Raw genomic sequence first — 17,326 nt, 5'->3', positions numbered from 1 at the left:
AAAGTGGCTCCACGCAAGCCGTTTTAAAATAATCAGGGACACAACCAGTAGATAGAGAGCTGTTAAAAACAGAGATCAAATGGGACCCAACAGAATCCATTACTAATTCAGTAAAAACTTTGTAGGTATTACATCAAGTGGGCTAGAAGACACTCTTATTTGTGATACTCTTTGTAAAAGCTCAGACAAGTCGATGGGATAAAACTGGTTAAAACTCTCTTGTTGCTGCCGCGGGGGTAATAGAGGCTCTGACACCACCTTATTGGTAAAATAAGATAAAAACAATTCACAGTCATCATTACTTCCAGCTGAGGCACAAGGAGGGGTTGGGTTTACCAGCTGATCCACAGTCTTAAACAGAAACCTGGGATTGTGTTTATGTGTAGTAATGAGTTCAGAAAAATAGTGTGTTCTCGCATCCCTAACCATGTTATTGTAGTTAATTAATAAATCCTTCAGACTGAGGTAATGGACTTGGAGACTGGATTTTTTCCATCTGCGCTCTGCTTTCCTGCATTCCCTTTTTAGGCTGCGAATGCTGTCATTTATCCAGGGTTGCTTACTAGCTTTAGACGTAGGCCTAACCTTTAGAGGAGCAGTAATATTTAGTGATGACAAGCAGATATGATTGAATGATCGACCAGATTGTTGGTGTTGGAATCAGACAGGTGTTGGCTTTGGCTCTGAAAGAATGCGCAAAACTTTGAAACACTTTGTTCATTAAAGATGCGAGAACACACAGAGCTTGGTGAGGCGGCATTCAATTCAATTCAATTCAATTCAGTTTTATTTATATAGCGCCAAATCACAACAACAGTTATCTCACAGCGCTTTTCATAAAAGAGCAGGTCTAGACCATACTCTGTGATGATATTTACAGAAGCCCAACAGTTCCCACCAAGAGCAAGCACTAGGCGACAGAGGCAAGGAAAAACTTCCTTTTAAGAGGCAGAAACCTCGAGCAGAACCATGGCTCAGGGTGGGCGGCCATCTGCCTCGACCGGTTGGGGTGAAGGAGAGAGAGAGAGAGAGAGAGAGAGAGAGAGAGAGAGAGGGATGTAAGGAGAGAGAGAGGGGAGGGAGGCAGCCTACACAATATACACACAGAGGTGCAGACAGTGAAGGTAATGTTGCTATAGACTAAATGAAAAATGGTACAGAAAAATAGTGTTAATTGTAACCATCGTAATGTTAATGATTATAATAACAATAATAACAATAAGACTAGCAACAATAGTCGTTGCAGCAGAGGGTGTCGAGCAGGAACACGGGGGAAGCAGGTGACCCGCAACCACAGATCCAGACTCCACAGCTCCAGAGCCAGAAAACCTGCAGGAAGTGATAGGAGAGAGGAGAGAGACGAGAAAGCACAAGACTACCAGAAAGGGGAGAAGTTGTGTTAGTAACATGCAATAATGGGATGAGGTTGCATACAGAGGGAGAGAAAGTAGAGGAGAGAGGAGCTCAGTGCATCATGGGAAATCCCCCGGCAGTCTAGGCCTATAGCAGCATAACTAAGGGATGGTTCAGGACTCACCTGAGCCAGCCCTAACTATAAGCTTTATCAAAGAGGAAAGTCTTAAGCCTACTCTTAAATGTGGAGATGGTGTCTGCCTCCTGAACCCAAACTGGAACCTGGTTCCACAGGAGAGGAGCTTGATAGCTGAAAGCTCTGGCTCCTAGTCTACTTTTGGAGACTCTAGGAACCACAAGTACCCTGCATTCTGGGAGCGCAGTGCTCTGGTGGGGTAGTAAGGTGCCTGACCATTAAGAGCTTTGTAGGTAAGAAGAATGATTTTAAATTCTATTCTGGATTTTACTGGAAGCCAATGCAAAGAAGCTAAAACAGGAGAAATGTGATCTCTTTTCCTGGTTCCTGTCAGAACACGTGCTGCAGCATTCTGGATCAGCTGAAGAGTCTTAATGGACTTTTTCGAGCAGCCTGATAATAAGGAATTGCAGTAATCCAGCCTAGAAGTAACAAATGCATGGACTAGTTTTTCTGCATCATTTTTAGACAGGATGTTCCTGATTTTCGCAATATTACGTAGGTGAAAAAAGGCGGTCCTTGAAATTTGCTTGATGTGAGACTTAAACGACATGTCCTGATCAAAGATAACTCCAAGATTCCTCACAGTGGTGCTGGAGGCCAAGGCGATGCCATCCAGGGAAACTATATCTTTGGATAATGCGTCACGGAGGTGCTTAGGCCCCAGAGCAATAACTTCAGTTTTATCTGAGTTTAACATGAGAAAATTACAGGTCATCCAGGTTTTAACATCCTGAAGGCACATTTGAAGTTTAGCTAACTGATGAGTTTCATCTGGCTTGATCGATAGATATAACTGAGTATCATCTGCATAACAATGAAAGCTTATGGAATGTTTCCTGATAATATTGCCTAAAGGAAGCATATATAAAGTGAAGAGGATTGTTCCAAGGACAGATCCTTGAGGAACTCCATGAGTAACTTTGGCGTGCATGGAGGACTCATCGTTAACATGTACAAACTGAAATCGATCTGATAAATAGGACTTAAACCAGCTTAGAGCGGTTCCTTTAATGCCAATGAAATATTCCAGTCTCTGCAATAGGATCTGATGGTCAATGGTATCAAATGCAGCACTAAGATCTAATAAAACCAGTACAGAGACAAGTCTTTTGTCTGATGCAATAAGGAGGTCATTAGTAATTTTCACCAGTGCTGTCTCTGTGCTATGATGAGCTCTAAATCCTGACTGAAAATCCTCAAATAAACTATTGCTCTGTAGAAAGTCACACAGCTGTTTAGCAACTGCTTTCTCCAGAACCTTAGAGAGAAATGGAAGGTTAGATATAGGTCTATAGTTGGCTAAAACATAAGGGAAGCAAAACAGTCTAAACATGTATCTGGTTCTACAGCTGTTTCTAAGGTTCCTGAGTTAAGAGATAAGTTGGTGCCAATTGAGGGCAGGTCTTGGTGAATTTTGTCTCTAATAGCTAGAATTTTATCATTAAAGAAGCTCATGAAATCATAACTACTGAGAGCTATGGGAATACTTGGCTCAATAGAGACTAATGACTGGGAGGCGTGGATTCATTTAGGCTAACATATTCTCCATCACCCAGCCAGGTTTCAGTAAGATAAAATAAATCAATATCATGATCTGATATTAGTTCATTTACTAGTACACCTTTAGAAGAGAGAGATCTGATGTTTAAGAGTCCACATTTAACTCTCCTATTCATTTGCACTATTGCTCTTGTGGTTTTAATTTTTATGAGGTTTTTATGCACAGCTCCTCTTCTGTTTACCTTTTTAAATAATTTCGATGGTCGGGGGACAGACACCGTCACTATAGGATTTTCACTAAGTAACTCCTGGAATGGAGGAGCAGAGAAGTGTGTTAGACTGCGACTCTGCGTAGGGTTTTGGGTGGGTAACTGCTGAAAAAGAAGGGCAGAGAAGTGTGTTAAACTGCAACTCTGCCTCCTGGTCTCAACTCTGGGTTGTCATGGATTTGGTCCACTAATAAACTTGGCCAGATTTCTAGAAATGAGAGCTGTTCCTTCCCAAGTGGGATGGATGCCGTCTCTCCGGATCAGACCAGGTCTTCCCCAGAAAGTCTGCCAATGATCAACAAAGCCCACATCGTTTGCTGGACACCACCTCGACAACCAGCGGCGGAATGACGACATGCGGCTATACATGTCATCACTGGTCAGATTTGGCAGGGGTCCAGAGAAAACTACGGTGTCCGACATTGTTTTTGCGTATGTACACTCCGACTCAACATTAATCTTAGTGACCTCCGATTGGCGTAACCGGGAGTCATTACCGGCAACGTGAATAACAATCTTACTGTATTTACGTTTATCCTTAGCCAGCAGTTTCAAATAAGACTCAATGTCGCCCGCTCTGGCCCCAGGGATGCACTTAACTATGGCCGCTGGCTTCGCTAAATTCACGTTTCTCAAAACGATCAGAGTTGGTTTCTCAGCGGGTGTGTCGCTGAGTGGGGAAAATCTGTTAGAAACGTGAACAGGTTGATGATGCCCTGTGGACTTTGAATGCTTACGACTATTCCTCCTTCGGACAGTCACCCAGCCCCCCCCCTTTCCTGGCTGCACAGGGGATGCCGGGGGACGGCTACCAGAGGCTAACTCTGGCTGTTCCGCACCGACTACCGGGGACTGGCTAGCTACAGTAGCATGAGTAACAGGCGAATCGCAGCTAAAAACAATACATCTGTGGTCAGATATGGTCATGTCCACTAATTCCACAGAGGAAATGCTGACACCCAGGGTAAAAACCAAGTCCAGTGTATGACCACGGTTATGTGTTTGCCCTTTGACATGTTGTCAGGGTTCCTGTGGCTCCTTAAAAAGTCTTAAACGGTCTTAAATTGAAATCTGGGAAATTAAGGTCTTAAATTGTCGATTTGCCGATGGTGCATTTAAGGCGGTTGTCACATGCTGTCGCCTAAAACGCTTAGGTGTAATTAGTGTATTTGTATGATTTTCTTTTAGTAATTGACAATGTGAGACCCCCCGATTAATAGAATTCATATGTTACGTTTACGTTTTCTGCAGACGTTGACGTCTGGCTGCCTGTCATGTTATCGTAAATCGTGGCTGCAAGATTGGGAGACGCAAGTTAAAGTGGTTGGAGGAAGACCGATCGTTCTGTCTAGCTCAAACAACTGTAGCCAACATCACGTTCTCCTCTCATTTGCGCAGGTCCAAAAAATTATCTATAACTACAGGTTAAAGTAACTTTTTAAATTATATCTTTCACCATGATTTGTTTTCCTCCATGGATTATTTACCTCTCTTTAGCAATGCGCCTGTGCATTAACTCGGCCGGAAAGTGAAAGTGAAACTTAAGTTCAGTCCGGCATCGTTTTCTTGCTACCTTTCTTTATTAGGTGTAAGTTACTCTTTTCTGTTATTTCAGTAGTTTATATTGAGTTTAACACAGCAGTGTATGAGTAAGGGCTGGCTGATATGGACAAAAATAGTAAAATCATTATTCAGTCATTATTTTTATTATTATAAGTTTGAAGGATGATTTTTTTGCTCCTGAAGAAACCAGATGGTTAATTGTGCTTTTAAACTTTTCTTTATGGTCAGAACATGACAAACACTTGATGCCAAAAAGCAGCCTGGTATCAAACAGTGGATCACTTCACAGAGCTGAGGTAGAACATTCAAAACAACAAATATGCATGAGAAAAATGATCAGTCCCTTTTCCTCAACACAATAAACATCTTAATATTCAATTCAATTCAATTCAATTTTATTTATATAGCGCCAAATCACAACAACAGTTATCTCACAGCGCTTTTCATAAAAGAGCAGGTCTAGACCGTACTCTGTGATGATATTTACAGAAGCCCAACAGTTCCCACCAAGAGCAAGCACTAGGCGACAGAGGCAAGGAAAAACTTCCTTTTAAGAGGCAGAAACCTCGAGCAGAACCATGGCTCAGGGTGGGCGGCCATCTGCCTCGACCGGTTGGGGTGAGAGAGAGAGAGAGAGAGAGAAGAGAGAGAGAAGAGAGTGAAAGAGAGAGAGAGAGAGAGAGAGAGAGAGAGAGAGAGAGAGAGAGAGGGATGTAAGGAGAGAGAGAGGGGAGGGAGGCAGCCTACACAATATACACACAGAGGTACAGACAGCGAAGGTAATGTTGCTATAAACTAAATGAAAAATGGTACAGATATTTATAATAGTGTTAATGGTAACCATCATAATGTTAATGATTATAATAACAATAATAACAATAAGACTAGCAACAATAGTCGTTGCAGTAGAGGGTGTCGAGCAGGAACACGGGGGCAGCAGGCGACCCGCAGCCACAGATCCAGACTCCACAGCTCCAGAGCCAGAAAACCTGCAGGAAGTGATAGGAGGAGAGAGGAGAGGGACGAGAAAGCACAAGACTACCAGAAAGGGGAGAAGTTGTGTTAGTAACATGCAATAATGGGATAAGGTTGCATACAGAGGGAGAGAAAGTAGAGGAGAGAGGAGCTCAGTGCATCATGGGAAATCCCCCGGCAGTCTAGGCCTATAGCAGCATAACTAAGGGATGGTTCAGGACTACCTGGCCAGCCCTAACTATAAGCTTTATCAAAGAGGAAAGTCTTAAGCCTACTCTTAAATGTGGAGATGGTGTCTGCCTCCTGAACCCAACTGGAACCTGGTTCCACAGGAGAGGAGCTTGATAGCTGAACGCTCTGGCTCCTAGTCTACTTTTGGAGACTCTAGGAACCACAAGTAACCCTGCATTCTGGGAGCGCAGTGCTCTGGTGGGGTAGTAAGGTACTATGAGCTCTTTAAGATAAGATGGTGCCTGACCATTAAGAGCTTTGTAGGTAAGAAGAATGATTTTAAATTCTATTCTGGATTTTACTGGAAGCCAATGCAAAGAAGCTAAAACAGGAGAAATGTGATCTCTTTTCCTGGTTCCTAGATAGATAGATAAATAGAAAAGAAAGTGCTGATTCGTTTGTGATTCAAATGAATTAAATCAAATATTTATTGAACATTTGTTATTGAGGAAGATTGTATCATGATAATCCTGGTGGATGGACTGGTGACCTGTCCAGGGTGTACCCCGCCTTTCGCCCAATGTCAGCTGGGATTGGCTCCAGCCCCCCCCCCCCCCCCCCCCGCAACCCTGTACGCACGATAAGCAGTTGATGATGGATGGATGGAGGATGTATCACGATAATTACCATTATCGTTTATTGCCCAGCCCTAGTTCACCTGAGCATGATCAGTAATCGCCACTGGGGCGGCTGTGGCTCAGGAGGTACAGCGGGTTGGCCGTTAATCGGAAGGTCGGCGGTTCAATCCCTGGCTCCCCCTGGTTGCGTGTCGAAGTGTCCTTGGGCAAGATACTGAACCCCGAATTGCCCCTGGCGGCTATTCCGCCAGTGTATGAGTGAGTGTGAATGTTAGTTTCCGTTTGAGCACTTAGGCTCAGTGTATGAATGTGTGTGACTGGTGAATGCAGATGACAACACTGAATGGACACACTGTCTAGGCGTCTGTCTGCATTGTCAGACTTTTGGATTTTATTTGCAGAAGACTGCGACCGATGCATATTTCTGCCCAAGTAGTTGTTGTATGTGGATAGATAACGCATTTGCATCCATGTGGTCATGGTGTGCTTTTTCGTGTACTTTAATGTAGCCAAGTGCTACCCGATCACAATCTGATCACCCAAAAGGCATTTTAATGCCAGGTGTAAACAGCATCTATGTTCCTCAATTCGGAATATGCAAAGTCATTCACCTGTGGTGAAAATGAAACTGCTAAATAAGGCATTGCGTCATCATTAAGAGATCAAACGTGCGTCTGTTTTTCTATCAAAGAAATTGTTTCAAAATTTGAGGTCTTAATTTTATATTTGTTGAGGTCTTAAAAGGTCTTAAAAAGCATTAAATTTTCTTTTAAAATGGTGCAAGAACCCTGTTTGTTTGAAGTTAAAGGAAGTGGCCATATTTAAAAAGTCAGTTGCATTAACATTGGCGGGGTCATCAACATGAATATTAAAATCGCCACAAAGAACAATTCTGTGATAATTTAAAACCAGAGTAGATAAAAATTCAGGGAGTTCTGGTAAAAATCCTCCAGGCGGTTTTGGGGGCGATAAATTATAACAATATAGACAGTGGAGAGAAACAGACGGACAACAAACAGCGTCCGTGAGCTTCCCATGAACTGGGTGTCTTGTTTTCACAGGCTACATATACAGTACTACATGCATGTGCACAGTACTTTTATGAGAAAAGAGGTACACAAATAAACATATGCATGCATACATGGATCATAGTAAGTGACTTCATGGCGAGTGACATTCCACACACACATTTACTCTTGTTTTGTCAAAGGGTTATTTTGGAGACCCCTGGAACGTCTTTGACTTTGTCATCGTCATTGGAAGTGTTGTGGACGTGATGCTGAGCGAAATTGATGTGAGTATCACACTTTGCTTTCTCTCTCTCTCACTCACTCACTCACTCACACCTTCATACTTTCATATGTACAAATATTTAATCACACAGCACATAAATACTATTGTGGGGGGTGTGCATTGATTTAAACATCATTTACTGATCTTATCTAATCTAATCTAACTTTAAGTACAAACTGTACACATCTTTTGGATCTATCTATCTATCAATCATTTACGGATCTAATCTAATCTAATCTAACTTTAATTATAAACTGTACACATCTTTTGGATCTATCTATCTATCTATCAATGGAGATTGAAGAATCAAAGGTGAGATGATTATCACAGATAAGCCTAGATGGTTTTTCAATAGGCTACCCTATCAGAAAGAAAATCATTAAAACCAAACTTATAAGGAGTACATGCTGAATAGATAGAACATTTTATTAAATTGAGACTAGACCTAACAGGATATAAACATTTCTCTGGCTTCCTGTATAAAGTGTCAAGGCTGCAGATTTTTGTCACTTCCTCCTGCTGCCATTGTCTTGTCCACTTCCCAGCCGGGGAAAAATTCTTCTCTGTCCAGCGTCCAGGAATGTTTCTGGTTCATCCAATCTAGTGTTTCTGCTTTTATACAGTATGTGTTTTTTTTGAAAAAGTGAACAGAGAATCTAAAAAGAATGGGAGAAAAATGTACGGTAGCACTTTATAATAACTACACACTATAAAGCATTAGTTAAGTATTAGTAAATACGGAATTCATCATTTATAAAGCATTGTTCATACATTAATACACATTAGTAAGTAATTCATAAACACAGTTATAAATGTTTTATTCTTTGTTATCTACACACTATGAAGCAGTTGTTAAGTATTAGTACATTTTTATTCATCATTTATAAACCATTGTTCTTACGTTAATACACATTAGTAAGTCATTTATAAACATAATTATACATGTTGTATTCTTTATTAATAAGCTCATCTATAATGTGCTTAATAATTGTATTTTCATACTTTATACATGATTGGTTCACTATTTATAAATTAAGTATTATTTTAATGACAAGCCATTTACATATGAGTTGTTAATGGTTCATAAGATCATTTGGAAAATGAAAAAAGAATTATGAAATAGGTTAACTGCCTGTTTTTTTATACTTTCCCGAGAAAGAATATAAACAATCTCAGCATAACGCCTAAATCTACTAGCGGCAAAGCCCAAAGGATGCTACTGAGACTACCCGAAAGATGCCCCAGCTAACGTTACTGGTTAAAAGCATCACCGTTACAGGCCTGGTACTGTTTCTCTGAGACAGATCATCTATCACTACCAGCTCATCAATGATTATTATTATAATTATTCCAACAAAAAACATATTTATGCGCCTGTGGTTCATACGATAATCTCAACCATGTCTCTTCTTTACCATAGACTGTGGCCCACATAAAAAATACGGGCGCTATTTTGACCCTTGGCTCATCCAGTAGTCTCTGCCGTGTGCGCTCACTTTAGCGCCAGACCGCACCGAGGAAGAACGTCTCGGGTTACGTATGTAACCCTGGTTCCCCGAGAAGGGGAACGAGACACTGCGTCGGTTACGACACTATGGGAACGCCTCTAGGCGAAGCAGGTCTGAAAGTGAATGAAATCACTCCAATCCTATTGGCTTGTTGCTAGAACGGTAAGGTGTGACGGAATAACCGGAGGAGTATAAAGCACACCTGTACACACTCATCATTAGCTTAACTATGAAGCAGGCGCTTCAGGCGGGGAGAGAGAGGTGCGGCGGGCCGATGCAGTGTCTCGTTCCCCTTCTCAGGGAACCAGGGTTACATACGTAACCCGAGACGTTCCCCTTAGAGGGAACTCGAACTGCGTCGGTTACGACACTATGGGAACGAGATACCCACTAAACCGTGCCGAAAACCCCGCCTGCCCCTGTGTGCAATAAAGTGGCACGACTAAGAGGAGAGCGCACGAGTGCCAGGTGCCGAAGGAAGGTCAAGACTGTAAAACCGAATGAATGTGTGTGGAGTGGCCCAGCCAGCCGCTAAACAAACATCCTGCAAGAGGCCCCAGAAAGGAGGGCTCGAGAGGCCGCCATGCCTCTGGTAGAATGAGCCCTCACAGCCACAGGTGAAGGCAAACCGCGCACCTGATAGGCCAGGGAAATAGTCTGAACAACCCAGTTGCTAATAGAATGTTTGGATGCAGGGAGCCCGGCCCTGGGAGACCCCAAACACACTAGCAGCTGGTCAGCCTTCCTCCAACGGGAGGACCTCAGAATGTAAATATTCAGTGCTCTGACAGGGCAGAGCAGATGAAGTCTCCCGTCCTCCGCCGTCACATGAGGTGGAGGATGAAATGCCTGCAGCACTGTGGACCCTGCCGCACAAGAAGGCACTTTAGGGATGTATCCTGGACGAGGGTGCAGGATAGCCCTAATATTCCCCGGGGCAAACTCCAGGCTTTGCGGGGAAACCGAAAGCGCTTGGAGATCCCCCACCCTCCTCAGAGAGGTGATAGCAAGGAGAAAGGCCATCTTAAGGGTCAAGTGCTTAGCCTCGGCTGAGAAGAGAAGAAAAGAGAAGGGTCTACCCCATGATTACTCAGTTCATCATGTAAATCAGGAAAGAATGGCAGAGTGGAGGTGGCGCGTGGTGCTTAAGAAACCTTTCATCAAGCTTACCACTAGCCAGTGGTGTCTGCCTGTGGCCAGTTGATGTTGAGCTTAGCCACGGCACACACCTCCAGCAGCACGTCATAGTCGGGCGCTGCCTGATGACGCCGCCCCGACACCCGGAAGTCATTGTCCACTACGCTGAGCACGTCCGCCTCCTTGGAGTCGGATTGCTGCAGCGTCTCCGGATCCAAGAAGCCGAGAACGGGCTCCCGAACGAGGAAAGGAAGCGTCGGAGCCAGCGGATGAAGGTCGGGAAAAAGCATCAGCCGTCCCGAAATCCTCCGACAGATCACGCTGTGAACCCCATGAGTGAAGCCGCCGGGCCGCCTCAGCGGCCACAGGGCCCGTGCCACGGGGAGAACACATCCGGCCATCCTCGGAAAAGAGAACCATGCGCAGGCAGCCCCTCGAGAGCTGCCCGGGCGTGCTCCATCCCCAAACATGAGACACACATCTCATGAGAATCTCCATCCGTGATGTACCGAGGGCAAGAAAAAACACACCTTCTGTACATCTGGTTGCCGGACATGCTGGTAGACTTCTTCTTCAGGTAAGACACACTGCTTGTAGGACTGGAGCTTTCTTCAAACAACATACAGAGCGCCTGCTGAATAGAAAAAAGATAATGATGAGTGTGTACAGGTGTGCTTTATACTCCTCCGGTTATTCCGTCACACCTTACCGTTCTAGCAACAAGCCAATAGGATTGGAGTGATTTCATTCACGTTCAGACCTGCTACGCCTAGAGGCGTTCCCATAGTGTCGTAACTGACGCAGTTCGAGTTCCCTCGAAGGGGAACTAAACAACCACTACACAACGCATGGCTCAACACAGAAGGGCTAATTCCTCAGGTCAAGACTCTGCAGTCTACTTACATCTGAAGGACAGAGGACACTCGTTTGAGGACCACCAGGTGCACATTTTAGACAGAGAAGATGGATGGTTTGAAAGAGGTGTCAAGGAAGCCATCTACACCCGGGTTGAGAAGCCGTCATTGAACAGGGGAGGGGGTCTACGCCACCACTTATCCCCCACTTACAATGCTGTCCTTTCATCACTTCCCAGGAAACTTCAAACATCAAAAAAATCAAACATTACCTAACAACCATAACAACTGTCGTTACAACAGCCAGGAGCACTAACGAACCAGCAGTATCAATGATCTTGGCAAACGACCCCACAGAGGTAAATAGCTGAGTTTCTCTACTAGTCATTTCAGAACTGAAGAAGTCTCTTGGATGAGGGACAAAACATCTTTTGGTATCATCAACCAAGTCCAGTTGCACTTGACTTTAAGCTCTGGATATCTTTGACTTGGATGACTGAGAACCATCAGAGACATCTACTGTAAAACGAATTTCCCCTCGAGGGACAAATTTTTTTTATTGAATTGTACATATGTGAGCCTTCTCTAACATGTAGTGAATACGTATTGAAGCAGCACCAATTTAATTAACATTCTCCACCATTAACATGCATTAGCTCAGTTTTACACTAAGCCCTGTCTCTTGATTCAACAAGAAACGAAACAGACGAAACAAAGCGCAATGACTATACGTATATAACATTTATTACACGCACAGCAAATATCTACTAGACACGCAAATGAATGTTAAATGCAGCCATGAATGTTATGAATACAGGGATGAATAATTGACAAATGACTGAAAATCAGTGTAATCAGATAAGGGGATAACTTGCCATGGTAGTAGCCATCGTCCCTCTGGCCAAAGCCAGAAGGAGAAAAGTCAAAACAATAAGCAGAAGAAGACCAAAGACTAGCAGTGAAGAGCAGCAGAACTTAACATACAGAGCCCGATTTGCTAGGGTCACTCCTGGCTTTATAGTTCCTGTCCAGAGGGGCCGTGGATGTCAGTGGCTCAATGCTGCTTACTCCACCAACCCCAGCAAATTCTGTCTTAACTATTTTCTTTGTTGTTATTTCTTTCCTAAAGAATGTTTGAAAAGTTGGTCTTCAGTTGCTGAAAGACACTAAACACATGAATTATACAATTATCCAGGGGTGCTCCTGAATTTAACCATGGATCCATGATGATAGAGAAATATAGAAATTAATGACAATAAAGCATGCTGTCAATATTTTAGACACCCCCCAAAATATCACAAATCATGCTTTTAGGGGAGCTGATGTCGTGGCTCCCCCGTAGTTCACACCCTGCAATTATCCACTTTGCAATAAGCAGTTTAAGTATAATACTGTATGGGCACCCCTGCATGTCTGTCACATAATGTACTCCTTCTCCCAGAAAATTGTTGCAATTACAAATGCTTTAGTATTCTCATGTTTATTTATTTTGTTTCCATTGGAACAACACAAAAAGCAGCGGAAAAAAACAACTTTCAGACATTCCCAGAACTCCAAAAATGGACTGTACAAAATTATTGCCACCTTTTGAGAATCTTCAGAAATAGTTGTATTTCAAGCATGTGATGCTCATCTATTTTGGAAATATAGAAATCACACTTTGCTGCTTCAGGCCTGGATGTCTTGACTTTGTGCATGCCATTATGAAATCTGAAGTCTACCAAAGAATTCTAGGGCAGTGTCGGGAGGGCCCAGTGTTAGGTCTGTGCAGAGGTAATGGGTCTTACAGCAGGACAATGACCCAAAGCATACTTCAAAAAGCACCAAAAAAAAGATAAAGCACTGGAGAGTTCTGAAGTGGGAGAACTACACCCCTCTCCTCATAAATGGAGATCGGGTGGAAATGGTCACCACCTTCAGGTTTCTGGGCACTTACATCTCTGCTGACTACTCCTGGACCCATAACATCGGGGCCCAGGTCAAAAGGCTCAGCTGCGGCTACACTTCCTGCGTGTCCTCAGGAAGAACAATCTGGACACAAAGCTGCTGCTGGCTTTCTATCACCTCCTCTGTGGTGAGCGTCCTAACACACTGTGTAAGTGTGTGGTACGCAGGCTCCACAGCTGAGGACAGGAAGGCGGTACAGAGGGTTATAAACACTGCCCAAAAGATCATTGGCTGCCCTCTGCCCAGCCTGGAAAACATCTCTATATCCTGTTGCCTCAGGAGAACCAAGGCCATCACAAGAGACCACTCACACCCTGCCTACCCCCTGTTTGATCTGTTGCCCTCGGGGAGACGTTACCTCTCTGGGCCATACCAACTTGACCCATGGACACTCACACACATAAGCCTCCAATTCACCCAATAACGCCCGAAACAGCAGACAATTCAGCCCACTTCCTCCCTACTTTGCACTCTTGTAATAACTATAGACACTTTAAGACTTTACTTTTTTATTAGATTTTATGTGTGTATATAGAAATATACAATACAGGCAAACATATATACATATTTTATATTTATATATCCTGGTTGTATATATTATTGTGTCTCTCTGTCTCTATTTTTATGAGAACATCGTTTGTTATAACCTGTCTTTGTCTTTTTTGTTCTTTCTTTTCATATTTTTATGGTGCAAGGGTGGCTCCGTTGGAGCACCCTAAATTTCGTTGTACATTCACAGTGCAATGACAAAAAAGACTATTCTATTCTATTTTGTCCATTCCGTTTTTAGAGTTCTGTTTGGAATATCTCAAATTTGGCTTATTCTCTGATTTTCTGTGTCCTGTTCCAATGCAAACAAAAGATATAAACATGAGAATACCAAAGCATTTGTAATTGCGACAATTTTCTGGAAGAAGTAGTGCATTATGTAACTTACATGTAGGGGTTCTGTTAATATACATATATATGCACAGGTTGTAAAATGGGGCACTGGTCACTTCCATTGATGTCATCCCTTGAGTCCTGGTTTGTTTCTGTTTAGGAGAACGACAGGATGTTTGGGGGAGGTTTTCTGTGAGTCCTCACAGGGGTTGTTTAGGAGTCAGGCTATATGCAGGCTTTTTAGGAGAGGGCAAATCCTTGACATGCAGGTCTGAACCAAATCCTCGAGTTATGTAATCTGTATCAAAATTATATTATCTATGTTCATACCTTCATCTCTCATGACGTCACTTATTGAATTTGTGTTTCCTTCCCACAGGCAGCACTGGCCTCCTCTGGAGGACTTTACTGTCTCCATGGCTGCGCTGTAACTATTCACTTGCTTCAGTTGTGCATGACGTTCATATGTTGCATGGAATTTGTCTGAACAAGGCTTGACTGACTAAGGTTTTTAAAAGCCAGGGGCCCCTTTTCCAAAGGCACTGTGAGGCTAAGATGATCGTAGAATCCATCTTAGGAATCTTGTTAAGCGTATGAGTTGTTTAATTGGCTGAGGCTGGTCTCAATATTGTAACAATAACAGAGACACATGCACTACACCAGGTGTGCCTGTTTCAGCTCAGTCAGTAGTGCACAGCATTTCCGTTTGAAGAGTTGCATGTTTAATCCCCACTTGCTGCTAGTATTATTACTTTTCTCCCTTTTCAACCAATTGATTATATAGAGATCGTTTTACATGTCCACAATTAAGCATGTGCAGGAGTGTGTGCCTCCCGGCGATTGGTCCACTTCAACCTATGGACTCTTTTTTTCAATTCCCCAGTATCTCCAGGCAGAGGAAATCCCTGCGTTTCTCATACATGGTAATCCGATCTCGCGTTTTCTGACAGCTTTTTCAGAAGTGTGTCAAGTAAGCCAGAGACTCTTTTGAATTTCCTTCAGAACTCTTCAAAGTAAAAGCTCTCATTTAAACACAACATAAAGTAGGCTCAATCACTTAAGAGGAAGTGAAAATGTGAGTAACTTTCGCTCTCATGACAGACTGACATCTGTTGCAGAACCAGCCAGGCAGACACTATAATGGTTTTTTTCCCCGCAATTAAAGTAATCTGGCCATGGGCCTAGATATTATTGCTGGACGCCTATTGCCGACCACTGCACTATGCAATGAAGCACTGACTGAACACTATTCAAGTTTGAGAAACAAGACACAAATGGTTATTGTGTAGCTGAAGTATCAAGACTACGCATTGTGCCTGTGTGCGTGTACACTGGACAGTGACATTATACATTTGCTAAAAAAAATAAGGGAACATCATCACAGTATAACATCAAGTCAGTTAAGCTGAAGGGATATCTGTCCAGCTAGGGAGCATAAGCGATTATGTTTTGGTGCAAATGAAAGTGACAACAGGTGCACTGGAGAGGCAACAGCAAGACAACCTCCACAAAGGGAAGGGTTTTGCAGATGGTGGCCACAGACTGTTGCTCTCTCTTTATTCTTCCTGACTGATTGTTCTCTAGTTTTGCCTTTTTCTAGTGTCCTTGTCACTACTGGTAGCATGAGGCGGTACCTTTCAGGTACCATTCAGGTTGCCCAGGTAGTCCAATTCCTCCAGGATGGCACATCCATTCATACAATACATACATTGCAAGAAGGCTTGATCTGTCTCCCTGCACAGTCTCAAGAGCATGGTGGAGATACCAGGAGACAGGCTACACAAGAAGAGCTGGACAGGGTCGTAGAAGGGTATCAACCCAGCGTGGAACCCACCTTAATTGTAGGTTAGCATACTGTTGTTACAATTGCTGCTGCAAAGCTAGCATCCAGAAAGGACAAGACAGTCCCAGAGCCAGCACAGCATCTCCAGAGATACTCACAGCTCTCCTGCTGCTATAGCTAACATCACAACTACAGCCTTACTTGGTGAACTAGAAAGTAAGCTGAATGTCATTTAACGTTACTGACACACACATCATGGCTGGGACAGCCGGAATAGTGATGCTGCTTTGGGAAACATATGTCTTGGTCTTAGAAAACAATCTCGATTCTTCAGTCGTTTTCAGGACATGGGGCCCAGTGACTGATATGCTCGGACTGAAGCTGCTGAGATCTGATATTTTACTGTATTATTGCTTACCTTCAAAAGATTATGCTTTGAGTGTTTTGTGATTTTTTAAAACATTACAACAACATGTATTACTCTGACATGTTCATATGAATGAAAATTGTTTGTGTTGATAAAAGCATTGCATGTCTTTATTCTTGTTGGTTTCACTGACTGTTAAGTAAATCTAATAATAATAACTAGAACTGCAAGCAGTCCAAGCCTCCCGGCGCAAGCCGCCCCCCCTGGCCCCGTGGAGGGTGTGCGAGTCGACCCGGGCGCCCCGCCGTCGTGCTACATAAGGTCCCCACGTTTGGCGTTGATGGGTCATTCCAAACAGAGGCAAAACGTCCTACCTTTGAAAATGCCATAAGAATTAATGGGATTTAGTGAGAGATTTCAGCTGTGCTTTTAGCGCCACCTCTTGGCCAATCAGAGTTGTGGTTGCGGAGATATAAAATGCATGTAAGTCAATGGGATTTTTTTGAATAGCGCCAACTAGGGGCTAACTGTAGCAAATTTTGCGCAGCCCCTCAGGGGGGCATGCCACATAAGGTCCTTAAATTTTGTGTTGATTGGCCTTTTCCATGCCTGGATAGTTCCTGTTTTTAGAGATTTCGCAAATATTTGTTAGCTTGTAATTGGGACATTTTTTGTCGGATCAAAATTCCCTCTACAAACATTTATCGGCTCGGTCCAGAGATTGTCTGTGCCAAGTTTCGTGCTGATCGGACCTGCGGCTTCGGAGGAGTTAATTAAAATAGGTTTTACAGTTTTCGCAATTTCCCCGAACGCGTGGAAATAAGGTTTTCGATATACGCCTTCGTAGGCGGAAGTTCCAAGCCCAAACGCGTTGACCTTGCTTATAG

General features: G+C 43.3%; 1 protein-coding gene across 1 annotated transcript in view; it reads left to right on the top strand.

The window, feature by feature from the left end:
• LOC119886874 (dihydropyridine-sensitive L-type skeletal muscle calcium channel subunit alpha-1-like) overlaps nt 1-17,326 on the top strand; it is a 144,395-nt gene that overhangs the window by 110,414 nt on the left and 16,655 nt on the right. The window contains exons 29-30 of the mRNA XM_038697844.1: nt 7,879-7,962; nt 14,669-14,716. Coding sequence (XP_038553772.1) covers nt 7,879-7,962; nt 14,669-14,716 — 132 coding nt within the window. The remainder of the gene's footprint in view (nt 1-7,878; nt 7,963-14,668; nt 14,717-17,326) is intronic.

Source organism: Micropterus salmoides, unplaced genomic scaffold, assembly GCF_014851395.1.
Source record: "Micropterus salmoides isolate LMB-PRFRI ecotype aquatic unplaced genomic scaffold, ASM1485139v1 Ms_hic_scaffold_4, whole genome shotgun sequence".
In the NCBI taxonomy this organism is placed as follows: Eukaryota; Metazoa; Chordata; class Actinopteri; order Centrarchiformes; family Centrarchidae; genus Micropterus; species Micropterus salmoides.
The sequence above is the reverse complement of the archived record's forward strand: the minus strand, read 5'-3'. Positions and strand labels throughout refer to the sequence as shown.